We start from the raw sequence: 20,297 nt of genomic DNA on the forward strand, positions 1-20,297 counted from the left end.
GTGTCCATAGGTGCGTCGATTTATCTCTGGGCTTTCTATTTTGTTCCATTGATCTATATTTCTGTCTTTGTGCCAGTACCATACTGTCTTGATGACTGTGGCTTTGTAGTAGAGCCTGAGTCAGGCAGGTTGATTCCTCCAGTTCCATTCTTCTTTCTCAAGATAGCTTTGACTCTTCGAGGTTTTTTGTATTTCCATACAAATTGTGAAATTATTTGTTCTAACTCTGTCAAAAATACCGTTGGTAGCTTGATAGGGATTGCATTGAATCTATAGATTGCTTTGGGTAGTATACTCATTTTCACTATATTGATTCTTTTGATCCATGAACATGGTATATTTCTCTATCTCTTAGTGTCCTCTTAAGCCCAGAGATAAATCCACGCATCTATGGACACCTTATCTTTGACAAAGGAGGCAAGAATATACAATAGATTAAAGACAATCTCTTTAACAAGTGGTGCTGGGAAAACTGGTCAACCGCTTGTAAAAGAATGAAACTAGAATACTTTCTAACACCATACACAAAAACAAACTCAAAATAGATTACAGATCTAAACATAAGACCAGAAATTATAAAACTCTAGAGGAGGACATAGGCAAAACACTCTCCAACATAAATCACAGCGGGATCCTTTATGACCCACCTCCCAGAATATTGGAAATAAAAGCAAAAATAAACAAATGGGACCTAATTAAACTTAAAAGCTTCTGCACAACAAAGAAAACTATAAGCAAGGTGAAAAGATAGCCTTCAGAATGGGAGAAAATAATCCCAAATGAAGCAACTGACAGACAACTAATCTCAAAAATATAGAAGCAACTCCTGCAGCTCAATTCCAGAAAAACAAACGACCCAATCAAAAAATGGGCCAAAGAACTAAATAGACATTTCTCCAAAGAAGACATACAGATGGCTAACAAACACATGAAAAGATGCTCAACATCACTCATTATCAAAGAAATACAAATCAAAACCACAAATGAGGTACCATTTCACGCCAGTCAGAATGGCTACGATCCAAAAGTCTACAAGCAATAAATGCTTGAGAGGGTGTGGAGAAAAGGGAACCCTCTTACACTGTTGGTGGGAATGCAAACTACTACAGCCACTATGGAGAACAGTGTGGAGATTCCTAAAAAAACTGGAAATAGAACTGCCTTATGACCCAGCAATCCCACTTCTGGGCATACACACCGAGGAAACCAGAGTTGAAAGAGACACGTGTACCCCAATGTTCATCACAGCACTGTTTATAATAGCCAGGACGTGGAAGCAACCTAGATGTCCATCAGCAGATGAATGGATAAGAAAGCTGTGGTACATATACACAACGGAGTATTACTCAGCCATTAAAAAGAATACAATTGAATCAGTTCTAATGAGGTGGATAAAACTGGAGCCTATTATACAGAGTGAAGTAAGCCAGAAAGAAAAACAGCAATACAGTATACTAACGCATATATATGGAATTTAGAAAGATGGTAACGATAACCCTGTATGAGAGACAGCAAAAGGGACACAGATGTATAGAACAGTCTTTTGGACTCTGTGGGAGAGGGAGAGTGTTGGATGGTTTTGCAGACTGGCATTGAAACATGTATATCATATGTGAAACGAATCGCCAGTCCCGGTTCGATGCATGATACTGGATGCTTGGGGCTGGTGCACTGGGATGACCCAGAGGGATGGTATGGGAAGGGAGGCAGAGGAGGTTTACGATGGGGAACGTGTACACCCATGGCGGATTCATGTTGATGTATGGCAAAACCAATACAATATTGTAAAGTAATTAGCCTCCAATTAAAATAAATAAATTTTTTATTTTTAAAAAGTGTGATCAATTTTCCTTTATGGTCTGTTTCTTTTTCATAGTTTTAGGTCTTTAAAAATAATATTTAAAATATTTTAATTTGATGTTTTTTGTTTAATAATTTCAATATCTGAAGCCTTTTTAGTTCTTATTTTGCTCTTTGTTCTTTCTACTGATTTTTACTCTTGGAGCCTTATTTCTTTACATTTTTGATTTCTTGGAACTACCTGTGGTAATTCTTTGAGGCTTGTGTTGAAATTGTTATCTTCCCAAAAAGATTATCTTGAGGGCACTACTAACATGAGCCCATTTTAAAGTAAATTCTCCATTTGAAGTTTTTTAAGATTATTGAGATAATATGAATTCAGCTGTAACTAACCCCTGCCCCTGGATTAAAGATCTAAACCTAAGACCAGAAACTATAAAACTCCTAGAGGAGAACATAGGCAAAACACTGTCTGACATAAATCACAGCAGGATCCTTTCAGGACCGTTTTTATAGCATTCACTCAGTGCCAGGGTCAAGACAAGTTTCCTTACTGTATCCTTCCATGTGGCAGATTTATTTCTTATTTATACTTTGACTGATTAGGTCGTCTTTTGGGTTTGGGGCTTTATGCAGGCTTGTCTTAATGGATTCTGTACCTTTAGTGAGCTCTCAGTTTTCTCTCTTATCCCCTTTACCCTAGGTAGGTTTGACATTAATAGAATTATTTAATGATATGACTATTTAGTTTTGACTGTGCTAGGTCTTTGTTGCTGCATGTGGGCTTTCTTTAGTTGCAGTGAATGGGGGGCTACTCTTTGTTGCAGTGCATGGGCTTTTTGTTGCAGTGGGTTTTCTTGTAGAGCATGGGTTCTAGGCTCATGGGCTTTAGTACTTGCAGCATGGTAGCTCAGTAGTTGTACATGGGTTCTAGAGTGTAGGCTCAGTAGTTGTGGTGCATGGGCTTGGTTGTTGCACAGCATGTGGCATCTTCCCAGACCAGAGATTGAACCCATGTTCTCTGTATTGGCAGGTAGATTCTTAACCAAGACACCATCAGGGAAGTCCTAATGACATAGTTTTTGAAGTAATCTCTATGTTAATATTTTTGTTAGTTTGAAAGTATTTATTTTGACTGGAATATTGAATAAAATAATTTTAATTTCTCTTCATTTTTTAGTGTAACAATTTGAGGAAACAGGTTGAAAATAAAAGCAAGTTTATTGAAGAACTCCAGCAGGAGGTATGTACTAATTCCCAAAATCAAATTACTTTTTTAAAAAACCTTTTATATTCACTGCAGTTTTAGTGAATAATGCTTTCCTTTACTTTAGTAATTTAGTCTAAGTCAGTGGAAGGATAAGTTTGAATCACTTTGATATTAAACATAATTCTTTATTTTTTTACTTCTGACAGAATAAGGCCTTTAAAAAGAAGAGTACAGCAGAAAGCAAGCAGCTGAATGTTTATGAGATAAAGGTATTTGGAATCTTTAAGAAAAAAATACTAGTACATAGATGAGAATTTAGAAATTTAAGCCCTTTGCATGTGTGCTGTCACTTCAGTCATGTCCAAATCTTTGCATTCCTATGAAATGTAGCCTGCCAGGCTACTCTGTCCATGGGATTCTCCAGGCAAGAATACTGGAGTGGGCTGCCATGCCCTTCTCCAGGGGATCTTCCGGACCCAGGGATCAAACCCACATCTCTTACGTCTTCTGCATTGGCAGGCACATTCTTTACCACTAATGCTACCTGGGAAGCCCAGGGCAGTGAAGGATAGTGAAGGACAGAAAGGCCTGGTGTGCTCATGAGGTTGCAAAGAGTCAGACATGACTTAGTGACTGAACCATAGCAACAAAGACCTTTGTATTGTAGCAGTTATTTTAGTTGTAATAGAACGCACATCTTTGGTTTAGCTGTGTTAAAATCATTTAAGCCAGGGGTCCCCACCCCCCGGGCCACGGACTGGTACTGGTTCATAGCCTATTAGGAACCAGGCTGCAAAACAGATGAGTGACAGGAAAGTGACCAAAGCTTCACCCACTCCTTATCAATCTTATTACCTCCTGAGCTCTGTCTCCTGTCAAATCAGTGGAGTCATTAGATTCTCATAGGAGTGCAAACCCTACTGTGAACTGTGTGTGCTGAGGGATCTAGGTTGCCTGCTCCTTATGAGAATATAATGCCTGATGATCTGAGGTGGAGCTGAGGTATGTTAGCTCTGGGGATCAGCTGCTAATACAGATTATTATTAGCAGAGAGGTTTGACTGCATAGAGACCATAATAAATCAGTTACTTGCAGATTCATATCAAAATCCTATCAGTGAGTGGCAAGTGACAATTAAGCTGCCTCTGGTGGCAGGCTTTATAGTGGCAAGTGAGTTAATGTACTTCAATGGTATAGCCTCATCTGATGGCAGGGTTTAAGTCAGAATCCAACATTTATTTAGTCTGTGTATAGCTTGCCCATTATTTTCTTTACCCTTCTGTCTGTGCTATACTACTGCATAGATAAGGGAGTGGTTTTCTTTCTACATATAATATAACTTTTTATTTCATAATAAAGACACTCCCTTTATGTATTAATATTCTCTTGCCTTAGTAATTCTTCTGTTTTATTGTTATACCAATTTTCTTTAGTGTTTAGTGTTTGAATGGTGTTCATTTATTTATTTAAAAATTTTATTGGTGTATAGTTGATGTACAATGTTGTATTTTTAGCAACCTATTTACTATTGTGCTTTCTGTGCCTTTATTTTAGATGTGTCTTTTATTAACAGCATATAGCTGGAGTTCATAATTTTTGTCCTTTTTACTGGTACATTTTACCTTCAGAATATATAAATCTCCTTTATCTCTCATGTCTAATTTATATGGTGCGTGCATGCATGCTAAGTTGCTTCAGTCATGTCTGACTTTTTGTGACCCTTTGGATTGTAGCCCTCCAGGTTCCTCTGTGGGATTTTCCAAGCAAGAATACTAGAGTGCGTTGCCATGCCTTTTTCCAGGAGATGGTCCCAACTTGGGGATCGAACCAATGTCTCTTATGTCTCATGCATTGGCAGGCAGGTTCTTTACCACTAGTGCCAGCTGTGAAGTCCAACTTGTATGGTATCATGTTCTTATTATTGCCACTTAATTTAATGAATTTTTTTTTATAATGGTTTTTGTATTGCCCAGGAAGAAGGAAAGAATAGAGTGAATTGGGGAGAGGCAGTAAATACTGAGAATAGTTAGATTTGATGAATTCATGGATACAGGAAGATTGATATATACCAAGAAGGAAAAATTAGGATAAATCCAGAATGAGACTTAATATATAAAACTGCAGAATATTAGACATAAATAGGTCTTAAAAGTAGCTGGAGAAAAGTGAGAGATCACCAATGAAAGAATGACAAATTTACCATGGACATTCCAACAAGCAACAGTGTAAGTTAGAAAACAGTGAAAAAAATATTCTCAAGTACAGAGAAAATGTCAACCTTGAATTATGTCTCCAGAATATCTCTCTTTTAAGTATGTTGAAGAAATAAGGAGATTTTTTTAGGTCAAAAAGTGAAGGAAACATACTCTTCAAGAACACTCAGTTAACAAAAATATCATGTATAAGGCTATAAAATTCAAAGGCTTGAAATCACACAGAGTATGTCCTCTAGCCACAGTTCTATTAATCTAGAAATTATGGCATGTATTTTTTAAAGTTTAAAGTTAATACCTTTACTATGAACATTGTTATGCCAATGTATTTGAAAAAGTTAAAGTGAAATAGATTCACCAAAACAATGTCAAAAAAAAAATTAGGCTGAATAGTCCTAAAAGAGATTGAATTAGCAATTTAAAATCTTCACAAAACAAAGCAGATTCAGTTGATTTTAGATGGGAGCTGCATATGTAGAAAATCTGTAAGAATCTCCAAATGAGTTAATACAAGTATTGAGTGTGTTTATTAAGGATGTTAGATATACAATCATTACACAGAAATAATTACTAGTATTAAACATGTATAACAAGATATTAGAAAATGTGATTTTAACAATATACCATTTATGTGAAAATTCTGGTTCTCCCCAAATTGATCTACATATGAACTGAACTGATTACATTTAAATCTATTTTGAGTTATTTTTGTAATGTGGCCTGAGGTTCATTCTTTATTCTTTTCCATGTACTAATTATTTGTCTCAGCAGCATTTGTTAGAGACTATTTTTTCTCCATTGAATTGTCTTGTCAACCTTATTGAAAATAAGTTGACCATAGTTGTATGGCAATGGCTTTATTTCTGGACTTCCTGTTCTGTTCAGTTCAGTTCAGTCACTCAGTCGTGTCTGACTCTTTGCAACCCCACGGACTGCAGCACGCCAGGCCTCCCTGTTCATCACCAACTCCCGGAGTTTACCCAAACTCACGTCTCTTGAGTCGGTGATGCCATCCAGTCATTTCATCCTCTGTCGCCTCCTTCTCCTCCTACCCTCAATCTTTCCCAGCATCAGGGACTTTTCAAATGAGTCAGCTCTTCCCATCAGGTAGCCAAAGTATTGGAGTTTCAGTTTCAACATTAGTCCTTCCAGTGAACACCCAGGACTGATCTCCTTTAGGATGGACTGGTTGGATCTCCTTGCAGTCCAAGGGACTCTCAAGAGTCCTCTCAAAAGCATCAATTCTTCGGTGCTCAGCTTTCTTCACAGTCCAACTCTCACATCCATACATGACTACTGATAAAACCATAGCTTTGACTAGACGGACGTTTGTTGGCAAAGTAATGTCTCTGCTTTTTAATATGCGGTCTAGGTTGGTCATAACTTTCCTTCCAAGGGGTAAGCGTCTTTTAATTTCATGGCTGCAGTCACCATCTGCAATGATTTTGGAGCCCAGAAAAATAAAATCAGCCACTGCTTCCATTGTTTCTCCATCTATTTCCCATGAATTGATGGGACTGGATGCCATGATCTTCATTTTCTGAATGTTGAGCTTTAAGCCAACTTTTTCTTTTACTTTCATCAAGAGGCTCTTTAGTTCTTCTTCACTTTCTGCCATAAGGGTTAGACATTGATCCATATGTTTACGTTATGTCAGTACCACACTGTTTTGATTATTGTAGCTTTGTGTAGTGAGTTTTAGAATTGGGGATTATGTGTCTTCCAGCAATCTTCTTTTCCAAGATTGTTTTGGCTCTTCAGGGTCCCTGGGAATTTCTTGTAAATTTTAGGATCAATTTGTTCTGACAAAAAGGCAATTGGAATGATTGCATTGAATCTTTTTGCTTTATTTATAGTGTTCAAGAGAACACTATGCAAGGATCAAAGGACACCATCAAGAGAGTGAAAAGACAACCCACAGAACTGGAGAAATATTTGCAAATCATATAGTTGGTAATGATCTAATATGCAGAATATATAAAGAATATTTCCAATTCAGCAACAAAAGCCAGTCACTGAAGAACAAATACTGCATGATATTTAAAATAGTCAATCACATGCAAGCAGAAATACCAGGGACTGGTGGGAGGGGGAGATGGGGAATCCTTCTTCAATTTGTGTAAATTTCAATTGTGGCTTCCCTGGTGGCCCAGATGGTAAAGAAACTGCCTGCCATGTGGGAGACCCAGGTCTGATTCCTGGGTCTGGAAAATCACCTCGAGAAGGGTATGGCAACTCACTCCAGTATTCTTGCCTGTAGAACTCTGTGGACAGAGGAGCCTGGTGGGCTGAAGTCCATGGGGTTGCAAAGAGTCAGACACAACTGAGCTATTAACACTTCACTTCAGTTATGCATGATAATGTAGTTTTAGAGATCTGCTGTATTACATAATGCCTCTAGTGAACAATTCTGTATTGTTTACTTTAAAACTTGTTAAGAGGGTAGACTCTTAATGTAAATGTTCTTATGGGAAAAAAAGGGACAGAAGGAAGCTTTTGAAGGTGATGGGTATGTCTATCTTCTTGATTTTGATAATTTCATTGATGCATGCATATGTCCAAACTCATCAAACTGTATACATTAAGTGTTGTTGATCAGTCACTAAGTCATGTCTGACTCTTTGTAACCCCACAGAATGCAGCATGCCAGACTTCCCTGTCCTTGACTTTCTCCCAGAGTTTGCTCAAACTCATGTCCATTGAGTCAATGGTGCCATCCAACCATCTCATCCTCTGTCAACCCCTTCTCTTCCTGCCCTCAATCTTTCCCAGCATCAGGGTCTTTTCCAGTAAGTTTGATCTTCTCATCATGTGGCCCAAGTATTGGAACTTCAGCTTCAGCATCGGTCCTTCCAGTGAATATTCAGGGTTGAGTTCCTTTAGGATTAACTGGTTTGACCTCCTTGCAGTTCAAGGGAGTGTGTGTGTTGTATTGTCTAGCACCACAATTCAAAAGCATCAATTCTTCAATGCTTAGCCTTTTTTATGGTCCAACTCACATCTGTACATGACTGTTGGAAAAACTATAGCTTTGACTATATGGACCTTTGTTGGCAAATCCATTTTTTAGCATGCTATCTAAGTTTGTCATAACTTTGTTTACAAAGAGCATGTGTCTTTGAATTTCATGGCTGCAGTCACTGTGCGCAGTAATTTTGGAGCCCAAGAAAATAAAGTCTGTCACTATTTCTATTGTCTCCCCATCTACTTGCCATGAAGTGATGGGACCGGATGCCATGATCTTAGCTTTTTGAATGTTGAGTTTTAAGCCAGCTTTTTCCCCTCTCCTCTTTCACCCTCAGCAAAAGGCTCCTTAGTTCTTCTTCACTTTCTGCCATTAGAGTGGTATTATCTGCATATCTGAGGTTGTTATTTCTCCTGCCAGTCCTGATTGCAGCTTATGATTCATCCAGCCTAGCATTTCATATCATGTACTTTGCATGTAAGTTAAATCAACAGGGTGACAGTATACAGCCTTGTCGCGTTCCTTTCCCAATTTTGAACCAGTCCCTTTGTTTTTCCATGTCCGTTCTGTTCCTTCTTGACCTGCATACAGGTTTCTCAGGAGACAGTTAAGGTGGTATGGTATTCCCATCTCCTTAAGATTTTTCTACAGTTTGTTGTAATCCACACTGTCAAAGACTTCAGTGTAGTCAGTGAAGCAGGAGTAGATGTTTTCCTGGAGTTCCCTTGCTTTTTCTATGATCCAGTGGATGTTGGCAATTGGATCTCTGGTTCCTTTGCCGTTTCTAAATCCAGCTTGTACATCTGGAGTTCTCAGTTCATGTACTGCTGAAGCCTCACTTGAAGGATTTTGAATATTACCTTGCTAGCATGTGAAATGAGTACAGTTATATGGTAGTTTGATTCTTTGATGTTGCCTTTCTTTGGAATTGGAATGAAAAGTGACCTTTTCCAGTCCTGTGGCCACTGCTGAGTATTCCATATTTGCTAGCATAGTGAATGCAGCACTTCAACAGTATAATCTTTTAGGTTTTTAAATAGCTAAGTCGGAACTCCATTAAATATCCAGCTGGATTTCCACATTAAATATGTGGGTTTTTTTTTGCATATAAGTTATATCACAATAAACTTTCTTTTTTTGTAATATAAATTTATTTTAATTGGAGGCTAATTACTTTACAATATTGTAGTGGTTTTGCCATACCTTGACATGAATCCACCACGGGTGTACGTGTGTTCCCCATCCTGAACCCCCCTCCTACCTCCCTCCCCATCACTTTTTCTTTGAATTACATGGGTGTTCTGTCCACATGGAATAATTACTTATTGTAATAAAGCAACAGAGACTAAATAATTTAAATATTGTCAAAAAATAAAAAAAATAAAAATATGCCTGCTTTTAGGATATTGCTTGTCAAGACTACGTATTTTAGGGGAAAAGATAGATTTTGTGAAAAATAAAGCACATTTCCCCATATGAAAAGTGTAAGGAAAATGATCCAACTGCAGTTATCTTATAAATAAATTATCTTCTGAGAGTCACAAAACCCCCAAATGAATGCATTTTTCAAGTAATCCACAGCATTTACTAATGTTCATTCTATTTTTATTCGAAGGTCAGTAAATTAGAGGTAGAACTAGAAGGTGCCAAACAAAAATTTAAACAAATGACTGACAGCTATCAGAAAGAAATTGAGGACAAAAAGTTATTAGAAGAAAATCTTTTGGGAGAGGTAGGAAAACCTAAATATGTTTGAGAACTTGTTATACTAAAACCATATATTTGTATGTTAACATTTTAAGAGGAAAGTAATAATTCTTACTTTTAGCATTATAATTCTTTAGAAGATTTAGTAAATTATATCAGGGACAATTAATTAGCTTTTTAAAATAGAAATTAAAAGTATTGTTATGCTAAGTATTTAAGTATTGAGTAGTATATAACTGTTTTGAAAAGATTAAATGATCTTTGCAGTGTTATACTGTCATCTCACTTGATAGAAGATTCTAACTAAAATAAACCAAAACAGTAGTGCATTTTCTCCTTGGCTTTCGTAATTTCCTGGTGTTTGATTTCTTTAACTTAAATTTAACATTTGAGTTTAATTTGCTCTTTGGGCATTAATTTAAAAAAACTAAATTTATTTCATAGGTTGCAAAAGCAAAAGTAGTAGCTGATGAAGCAGTAAAATTACAGAAAGAAATTGATATACGATGTCAACATAAAATAGCTGAAATGGTAGCACTTATGGAAAAACATAAGGTAATTTTTGTATAATGAAAATTATCAATTTTAGCGATATTTATACATAAAATGGTAAAATATTCTGATTTGTTAGAGAAAATTATCTAGACAACAGTGTCTAATTATAGCTGGAATATCCTTGATCTCTCATTTTTCCAAATCTTCACTACCTGAAGCTGAGCCTAAGTGTCACTTCCTTGAAGAAGTCTTTCCTCATCATTTTATGGATAGATATAACCACTCTTGTTCTGTTTTCTTAGTAGTCTCTTACAGAATTTTCCATCTTATGTTTTAAGTACATACCTAGTATATGTGCTTAAATAAATATAATATTTGTATCCTCTACCTTTGTCTAACACATACTAAACGATAATAAATAGATGTAAAACTATGTTAGTTGTGTTTGTGAGTATGCTCTATTTTTTACTGTTGTTTTAAAGTAATCATTCTCTTAGGGAATTAAGTCTTATACTCTTCAGGATTTTGATAGGAAGTGGGCTATACCTATCAATTAATCTTTATAAGTTGTTGCTAGGATATTATTATGAAGTAACCTATGAGAAATTAAAATATTTCAAATAATATCGTGAACTCAAAAATGTAAGCAATTTCTGTATGTCTTAATCCAGTACAGTTTTTATCCTTATTGATACTTAAATTGTCCCAACTTTGGCCAGTGGGAACCTCTTCAAACTGGTTGGCAGGTCCTTTTGACTTGACCCTAATAATCTGTGATAGCTTTCTTACTTTCTGTTAACAACAAAATATTTAAGACTTATCTTGTATTTCCAGCCCAAGATCTGGAATCAGTGGTTTTTCTAAGAGGTCCTTGTGTTTCTAATGTTTTTTTTAAATTATGAAATTCATTATTCCTAATTAAAAAAAATTATTTTTTGCTCTTGGGTTATTTCTAAGACCGTTATCTATGTTTTATTGTTTTTATTGTTAGCATTTAAAAATGTAATTAAAAAAATTTAAAAATATACTCAAATATATATTACTGAATTCATAAACATTGTTTTTGTAAATAGTAAATGCATTAGGATAACAGTGTTATTAAAACATAAGCTTTTGAACTTCTAGTACATCTAAAATATTCTCTCTATTTAATATAGCACCAATATGATAAAATTGTTGAAGAAAGAGACTCAGAATTAGGACTTTATAAGAGCAAAGAACAAGAACACTCATCAATGAAAGCATCTCTGGTGAGAAAAAATAGCAGTAGAAGCCAGTTTTCATATAAACCATAATTTTTGATCTATAGAATCAAATAACCATAGATCTGAAAGGGATGTTATAGATCTAATAGAGAGATGGTTTTCTAATTTTTTTTGAAATTGTAGAATGATCTCTTTTTTCCAAGTGAAAAGTTATAAATTCCAATTACAAATAAGTTTGAGCTCTGATTGAGGTTTGGAAGGGAGGAGTGGGATAGATTGGGAGAGGATGAGAATAAGAGATAGATATATATATATAGTGTTAAATATTTCTTTAGAGCAAACTATACAAAATTTGTCTAAATGAAATCCTTCGTTGTGTTCGTCTAACAGCCTTCATATCAGTAAGCTTTTAAAAAGTGTATATCAAAAAAATAAAAAATAAAAAGTGTATATCTTTTATGAGTGAATTCGTTTTTCTGTAAAACTAAAGTTTTAAAATATTAGTTTGCATTTTCATTATCTTAAGAACTGTATAGATGCACTTATAAATTTCATGTTCCTTTTTCTTTAGGAGATTGAACTGTCCAATCTCAGAAATGAGCTTTGGTCTGTTAAGAAACACCTTGAAACAGAAAGAGAAGAGAAAGTAGGTTTTGTAACAATATAGATAAAGTAACTTTGGATTTTGGTGTAACCTAAGTTTCACAAAGATATCATATTAGAAAATAATAGGATAAGTTTACATATGGATTAAAAATATAATTTTCCCTGTTAGCTTTTTTCAGAAATATTTAGCATATTCTATTGTTTAAATATTAAGCATATAAATATAGGATTAGTTTGAGTAGTCATGCTTTTAGATATAAATATTTGAACTATATTTCATATATTAAAAGTGCTTATGTATTTGTATGTGTTTTTTAGCTACTGATTGTGTTTCAGAAAAAAATAATGCCTGTATTGGTATTGTTCAGTCGCTCAGTGGTCATGTATGGATGTGAGAGTTTGACTATAAAGAAAGCTGAGCGCTGAAGAATTGATGCTTTTGAACTGTGGTGTTGGAGAAGACTCTTGAGAGTCCCTTGGACTCTAAGGTGATCCAACCAGTCCATCCTAAAGGAGATGAGGAGATCTGGGTGTTCATTGGAAGGACTGATGTTGAAGCTGAAATTCCAATACTTTGGCCGCCTGATGCGAAGAGCTGACTCATTTGAAAAGACCCTGATGCTGGGAAAGATTGAGGGCAGGAGGAGAAGGGGACGACAGAGGATGAGATGATTGGATGGCATCACCAACTCAATGGACATGGGTTTGGGTGGACTCTGGGAATTGGTGATGGACAGGGAGGCCTGGCATGCTGTGGTTCATGAGGTCACAAAGAATCGGACATGACTGAGTGACTGAACTGAGACTGAGTCGCTCATTTGTGTCTGACTCTTTGCGACCCCATGGGCTGCAGCATGTCGGGCTTTCCTGTCCTTTACCATCTCCTGGAGCTTTCTCAAAGTCATGTCCATTGAGTCAGTGATGTCATCCAACCATCTCATCCTCTGTTGTCCCCTTTCTCTGTTGCCTTCAATTTTTCCCAGCATTAAGGTGTTTTCCAATGAGTCAGTTCTTTGAATCACTTAGCCAAAGTATTGGAGCTTCAGCTTCAGCATCAGTCCTTCTAATAAATATTCAGAACTGCCTTTAGGATTGACTGGTTTGATTTTCTTGTAGTCCAAGGGTCTCTCAAGAGTCTTCTCTGACACCACAGCTCAAAAGCATCAATTCTTCAACATTCAGCCTTCTTGATGGTTCAGCTCTCACATCCATACATGACTACTGATAAAACCATAGCTTTGACTAGATGGACCTTTGTTGGTGAAGTAATGTCTCTGCTTTTTAATAGGCTGTCTAGGTTTGTCACAGCTTTTCTCCCAAGGAGCAAGTGTCTTATAATTTCATGGCTCCAGTCACCATCTGCAGTGGCTTTGGAGCCCAAGAAAATAAAGTCTGTCACTGTTTCCATTGTCTCCCCATCTATTTGCCATTAAGTGATGGGAACAGATGCTGTGATTTTTGTTTTAAAATATTGAGTCTTAAGCCAGTTTTTTCCCTCTCTCTTTCACCTTTATCAAGGAGCTCTTTGGTTCCTCTTCGCTTCCTGCCATTAGGTGGTGTCATCTGCATATCTGAGGTTATTGATATTTCTCTCAGCAATCTTGATTCCAGCTTGTGCTTCATCCCGTCTGACATTTCACATGATGTACTCTACATATAAGTTAAATAAGCGGGGTGACAGTATACAGCCTTAATGTACTCCTTTCCCAGTTTGGAACCAGTCCATTGTTCTATGTCCAGTTCTAGCTGTTGCTTCTTGACTTGCATACAGATTTCTTAGGAGGCAGATAAGGTGGTCTGCTATTCCCATCTCTTGAAGAATTTTCCAGTTTGTCGTGATCCATACAGTAAAAGGCTTTAGCATAGTCAATAAAGCAGAAGTAGGTGTTTTTCTGGAACTCTCTTCCTTTTTATATGATCCAAAGATTTTGGCAATTTGATCTATAGTTCCTCTACTTTTTCTAAATCCAGCTTGTACATCTGGATGTTCTTGGTTCACGTTCTGTGGAGTCCTGGCTTGGATAATTTTGACTATTACTTTGCTGGTATATGAAATGAGTGCAATTGTGTGGTAGTTTAAACATTCTTTGGCATTGCTCTTCTTTGGGATTTGAACAAAAACTGACCTTTTCCAATCCTGTGATCACTGCTGAGTGTTCCATATATGCTGGCATACCAAGTACAACATCATCTTTTAGGATTTGAAATAGCTCAGCTGTAATTCCATCACCTCCACTAGCTTTGTTTGTACTGATGCTTTCTAAGGCCCAGTTGACTTTGCAACTCCAGTCTGGCTCTAGGTGAGTGATCACACCATCATGGTTATCTGAGTCATTAACATCTTTTTGGTACAGTTCTTCTGTGTATTCTTGCCTCCTCTTCTTAATATCTTTGTTGCTTCTGTTGGATCCATACCATTTCTGTCCTTAATTGTGCCCATCTTTGCATGAAATGTTCACTTGATATCTCTAATTTTCTTGAAGAGATTTCTAGTCTTTTCCATTCTATTGTTTTCCTTTGTTTCTTTGCACTGATCACCGAGGAAGGCTTTCTTATCTCTCCTTGCTATTTGGAACTCTTCATTCAAATGGGTATATCTTTCCTTTTCTCCTTTGCCTTCTGCTTCTGTTCTTTTCTCAGCTATTTGTAAGGCCTCCTCCGACAGCCATTTTGCCTTTTTTTTTTTTTTTTTTTTTTTGCCTTTTTGTATTTCTTTTTCTTGGGGATGGTTTTGATCACTACCTCCTGTAAAATGTCATGAAACTCTGTCCATAGTTCTTCAGATACTCTGTCTATCAGGTCTGATCTCTGGAATCTATTTGTTACTTCCACTGTATAATTGTAAGGGATTTGATTTAGGTCATACCTGAATGGTCTAGTGGTTTTCCCTAGTTTCTTCAATTTAAGTCTGAATTTGGCAATAAGGAGTTCAGGATCTGAGCCACAGTCAGCTCCCGGTCTTATTTTGCTTCTCCATTTTTGGCTGCAATCTGATTTCAGTATTGACCATCTGGTGATGTCCATGTGTAGAGTCTTCTCTTGTGTTGTTGGAAGAGGGTGTTTGCTATGACCAATATGTTCTCTTGGCGAAACTCTGTTAGCCTTTGCCCTGCTTAATTTTGTACTCCAAGGCCAAATTTGCCTGTTACTCCAGGTGTCTCTTGACTTCCTACTTTTGCATTCTAGTCCCCTATAATGCAATGGACATCTTTTTTTGGTGTTAGTTCTAGAAGGTCTTGTAAGCCTTCACAGAACCATTCAACTTCAGCTTCTTCAGCATTACTGGTTGGGGCATAGACTTGGATTGCTGTGATATTGAATGGTTTGCTCTGGAAACAAACAGAGATCATTCTGTTGTTTTTGAGACTGCCGGGGTCCAGCCCCGGTGGATCCAGGGTGATTCGAAGGGGAGACAGATAGGCGAGGAAAACTTATTTATATAGAAATATAAAAAGAGATTAGGAAGAAATAGTATAGTAGGAAAATTTAGTGGAGAAAAGAGGCTGAATAACTTGGTTTACGGGGAAAGCCAATAAAATCTCAGAACAAGAGATTTGCACCATCTACGTTAGGCCACCGGCGCCTGTTTGAATATCGGAGAGTGCCCGGCCTTGGGCTCTCTCTCTCATGGAACTTAAAAGCCGGGACAAGTAAGTAGACTTGGCGAGCCTCCTTGTTCCAGATTGGAATTCAGCCAGAAAAGGAGAGGGAGGGAGAGTGAGAAAGAGACAGTTGGGGCGGGGGAGCCAGATTTCCAAGAACTAGGTCGAGAGACTAGTCCGAGAAACTGGTTCATCCTTTATTGTTCAGAAGGCTTTTTATACTTTTGATAGTACATAGAGATCAATGGGTAACACAAAGTTATGCAGCGTTAGCAGCCCAGACTCTTATCAAAACCAGGCTTTTCTCTCTGCATACCTAGTTGTATACACAAGTCTTAGGTGATTTACATCGTCTTCCGGCCAGAGGGCCAATTAACATTGTATGGCCCTTTTCTGATAAGGGTTTGTCAACCAGAAGACTTATTTGTGTTTTTCTTCTCAAAGTCTGGTGCCACTCTCAAAAAGCACTAAACAAAGTTATATTCTTACATAGCAAAGATACAGCAATTTATAACAAGTAAAAGGAGTACAGTGATTTATAACAAAAGAAAAGTAATTAACTCAAAAGTCTAGTGTTGCTAACATCAAAACTACTATATAGCTTTTTCCATATCCCAATTACATTGATTAATATCCTCCCAGGTGCCTAAAAGATAAAGAATATGGAGGCCTGGCAGCAATCATTGAGTCAACAGTGAAATCCGTCACCAGTATGATTTTTAGCTCTTTAGAAAAGGCTCTGTATCTTTAAGATGTTTTAAGCTTTGTGTCTCTCTCGGTTTGGGGGCTGTAAACAATTCACAAGCTGTAAAAAGTCCAGGGGAACCTGTTAGGTAAGTTAGAGAGTTATCAGAGGGTGTTTGAACTGAAACCTTCCTTTCAAATGCAGAAGACTGAAGCCCTGAGTTAACCTTTTCCAGAGAGTGTCAGAAGAGTGGAAAATCACAGTACAATAGGGCAGGCAGATTCTGGTTTTTTAAGGGGTAGATGCTCAGGGAAACTCAGGGGGAACCCCTGAGGCCGACTCGCCTTGTCCATCAGGCCTCTCCGCATGACCTTGTCATGGGTGCGATCTCCCGTGCTGGCTCCTGGCAAGACTGCATCCAAGCACTGCATTTTGGACTCTTCTGTTGACCATGATGGCTACTGCGTTTCTTCTAAGGTATTCTTGCCCCAATAGTAGATATAATGGTCATCCGAATTAAATTCGCCCATTCCAGTCCATTTTAGTTCACTGATTCCTAAAATGTCAACATTCATGCTTGTTGTCTCCTGTTTGACCACTTCCGGTTTACTTTGATTCATGAACCTAACATTATACATTCCTATCTAGTATTGTTCTTTATAGCATTGGACTTTAATTTCACCACCAGACATCCACACCTGGGCGTTGTTTCCACTTTGGCTCAGCCTCTTCATTCCGTCTGGAGCTATTTCTCCACTCTTCTCCAGTAGCATATCGGGCACCTACCAACCTAGGGAGTTCATCTTTTAGTGTCATATCTTTTTGCCTTTTCATACTGTTCATGGGGTTCTCAAGGCAAGAATGCTAAGTGGCTTTCCATTCCCTTCTCCAGTGGTCCACGTTTTGTCAGAACTCTAACCATGACCCATCCGTCTTGTGTGGCCCTACATGGCATGGCTCATAGTTTCATTGTGTCAGACAAGATTGTGATCCGTGTGGTTCATTTGATTAGTTTTTGTGATTAGTGTCTGCCCTCTGATGGATGAGGATATGAAGCTTGTGGAAATTTCCTGGTGGGAGGCACTGGAAATTTCCTAGTGGGAGGCACTGGCTATGGGTAAAACTGGGTCTTGCTCTGATGCACAGGGCCATGCTCAGTAAATCTTTAATTCAATTTTCTGCTGATGAGTCAGGCTATGTTCCCTCCCTGTAGTTTGTCCTGAGGCCAAACTATGGTATGGTAATGGCGACCTCCTTCAAAAGAACTTATGCCAGCAGACCTGGCTCCCATGACTGTTGTAGTCAGTGCCCCTGACCCTGCAACAGGCAGCTGTCGACCCACACCTCTGCTGGAGACTCCTGGACACTCACAGGCAAGTCTGGCTCAGTCTCTTGTGGGCTCTCTGCTCCTTTCTCCTGGGTCCTGGTGTGCATAAGGTTTTGTTGTGTTTTAGAATTTACTCACACTGTAAAATGACAAATACTTTCTTTTCTTTCTTTATAATATCACACTGTGCCGAGTAACAAATAGGAAAAGGAGTACATCAAGGCTGTATATTGTCACCCTGCTTATTTAACTTATATGCAGAGTACATCATGAGAAACATGGGACTGGAAGAAACACAAGCTGGAATCAAGATTGCCGAGAGAAATATCAATAACCTCAGATATGCAGATGACACCACCTTTATGGCAGAAAGTGAAGAGGAACTAAAAAGCCTCTTGATGAAAGTGAAAGAGGAGAGCGAAACAGTTGGCTTAAAGCTCAACATTCAGAAAACGAAGATCATGGCATCTGGTCCCATCCTTTCATGGGGAATAGATGGGGAAACAGTAGAAACAGTGTCAGACTTTATTTTTTTGGGCTCCAAAATCACTGCAGATGGTGATTGCAGCCATGAAATTAAAAGATGCTTACTCCTTGGAAGAAAAGTTATGACCAACCTAGATAGTATATTCTAAAGCAGAGGCATTACTTTGCTGACTAAGGCCTGTCTAGTCAAGGCTATGGTTTTTCCTGTGGCCATGTGTGGATGTGAGAGTTGGATTGTGAAGAAGGCTGAGTGCCGAAGAATTGATGCTTTTGAACTGCGGTGTTGGAGAAGACTCTTGAGAGTCCCTTGGACTGCAAGGAGATCCAACCAGTCCATTCTGAGGGAGATCAACCCTGGGATTTCTTTGGAAGGAATGATGCTAAAGCTGAAACTCCAGTACTTTGGCCACCTCATGCGAAGAGTTGACTCATTGGAAAAGACTCTGATGCTGGGAGGGATTGGGGGCAGGAGGAGAAGGGGACGACCGAGGATGAGATGACTAGATGGCATCATGGACTCGATGGATGTGAGTCTGAGTGAACTCCGGGAGATGGTGATGGACAGGGAGGTCTAGCGTGCTGCGATTCATGGGGTCGCAGAGTCGGACACAACTGAGCAACTGAACCTGAACCTGAACTGAGTGACCTACTTATACATAGTTTCATCCTTACAACAGTGCTATTAAGCAATACTTATTATTGTCTGCATTTTTTTTCTTTTTTAAAAGCCAGTCAAATTTAGCAGTGGGGAGTTGTATACCAACTTTAGTGACATTAATGTTAATAAGTTCTGGTAACCCACTACCATTGGACCAGCCTGTTCGCATTTTTACAGAGTTACGTTATTTATTCAGGATCACGTTAAAAAAACAATGGAATAACTTAGAATTTAAATCTAGGTTTATTTCGCATGATTTGAAATCATATTTCCTAATTATTCTGCAACATGCCTAGGTAAATGCACGTTCAATTTCAGATCTCTGTGTTTGTTCACTGTTTCCTGCATTTAATTCCTTTCTTACTTTCTCTACCTATGAAAAATTTCACGTATCTTTCATGTTGCAAAGGTGAGCTTACTGTATATAAGTATTCTCATAGTATTTTGTTTTAAGAAAATATTTATTTATATATTTATTAGGCTGCATTGGGTCTTGGTTGCAACATGAAGAATCATATTTTGCAGTGTATGGCTTCTCTAGTTGCGGCGTGCTGGCTTCTTTCTGGTTGTAGCACTTGGGCTCCAGGAGTACAGGCTCAATAGTTGTGGTGCACTGGCTTAGTTGCCTCAAGCCATGTAGAATCTTAGTTCCCCGGATCAGGGATCAAACTAATGTCCCCTACATTGAAAAGCAGATTCTTAACCACTGGACTACCAGGGAAGTCCTGGTGTTTTGTTCTTATGTTAAAATAGTTTTGTCACTCTCTGCTCCATTATATTTTAGGTTCCTCAAGGGGTAGGGTTATATCTATCTTTGTCTTTGCTTGTCTTTCCTTAATTTGAGTACAGTACTTTGAAAATATTCTGTTTTTAACAAATGTTTGTCAAAGAAATGATGAAGTGGCTTTCACTTCACCTGTGATAGTAAAATACATACTTAACCTTTATCCTACTGTTTCAGTAAAAGAGGAATAATACTTGATTGAAGTATGCCTAATGTTCTTTTTTCCGTTTCTTTTCAGTTTAATTGAAATATAATTGATAGCATTGTATAAGTTTAAGGTGTATAGCATGATTTAACTTACATATATTTAAAAGGATTATCACAGTAAGTTTAGTTAACATCAATCATCTCATAAAGATGAAGAAAAAGAAAAAAAGTTTTTTCTTTATGGTGAGAGCTCTTAGGATTTACTCTCTTCACAACTTTAAAATGTACCAGACAATAGTTAATGATAGTCATCATGTTATATTTTACATCCCTAGTACTTATTTGTCTTATAAATTGAGTTTTTGACCAGCTTTATCCAGTTCCCAATCTCCCCAACCTTTTGCATC

At 37.6% G+C, this 20,297-nt stretch overlaps 1 protein-coding gene across 1 annotated transcript in view; it reads left to right on the top strand.

Annotated features, from left to right (window-relative positions):
• The window catches only part of SYCP1 (synaptonemal complex protein 1), a 146,435-nt gene that overhangs the window by 89,404 nt on the left and 36,734 nt on the right, over positions 1–20,297 (top strand). The window contains exons 25-30 of the mRNA XM_018045949.1: positions 2,981–3,043; positions 3,217–3,279; positions 9,804–9,920; positions 10,340–10,450; positions 11,548–11,640; positions 12,167–12,241. Of these exons, the coding sequence (XP_017901438.1) occupies positions 2,981–3,043; positions 3,217–3,279; positions 9,804–9,920; positions 10,340–10,450; positions 11,548–11,640; positions 12,167–12,241 (522 nt within the window). The remainder of the gene's footprint in view (positions 1–2,980; positions 3,044–3,216; positions 3,280–9,803; positions 9,921–10,339; positions 10,451–11,547; positions 11,641–12,166; positions 12,242–20,297) is intronic.

The sequence above is a fragment of the Capra hircus genome, chromosome 3, assembly GCF_001704415.2.
Source record: "Capra hircus breed San Clemente chromosome 3, ASM170441v1, whole genome shotgun sequence".
NCBI classification, from domain to species: Eukaryota; Metazoa; Chordata; class Mammalia; order Artiodactyla; family Bovidae; genus Capra; species Capra hircus.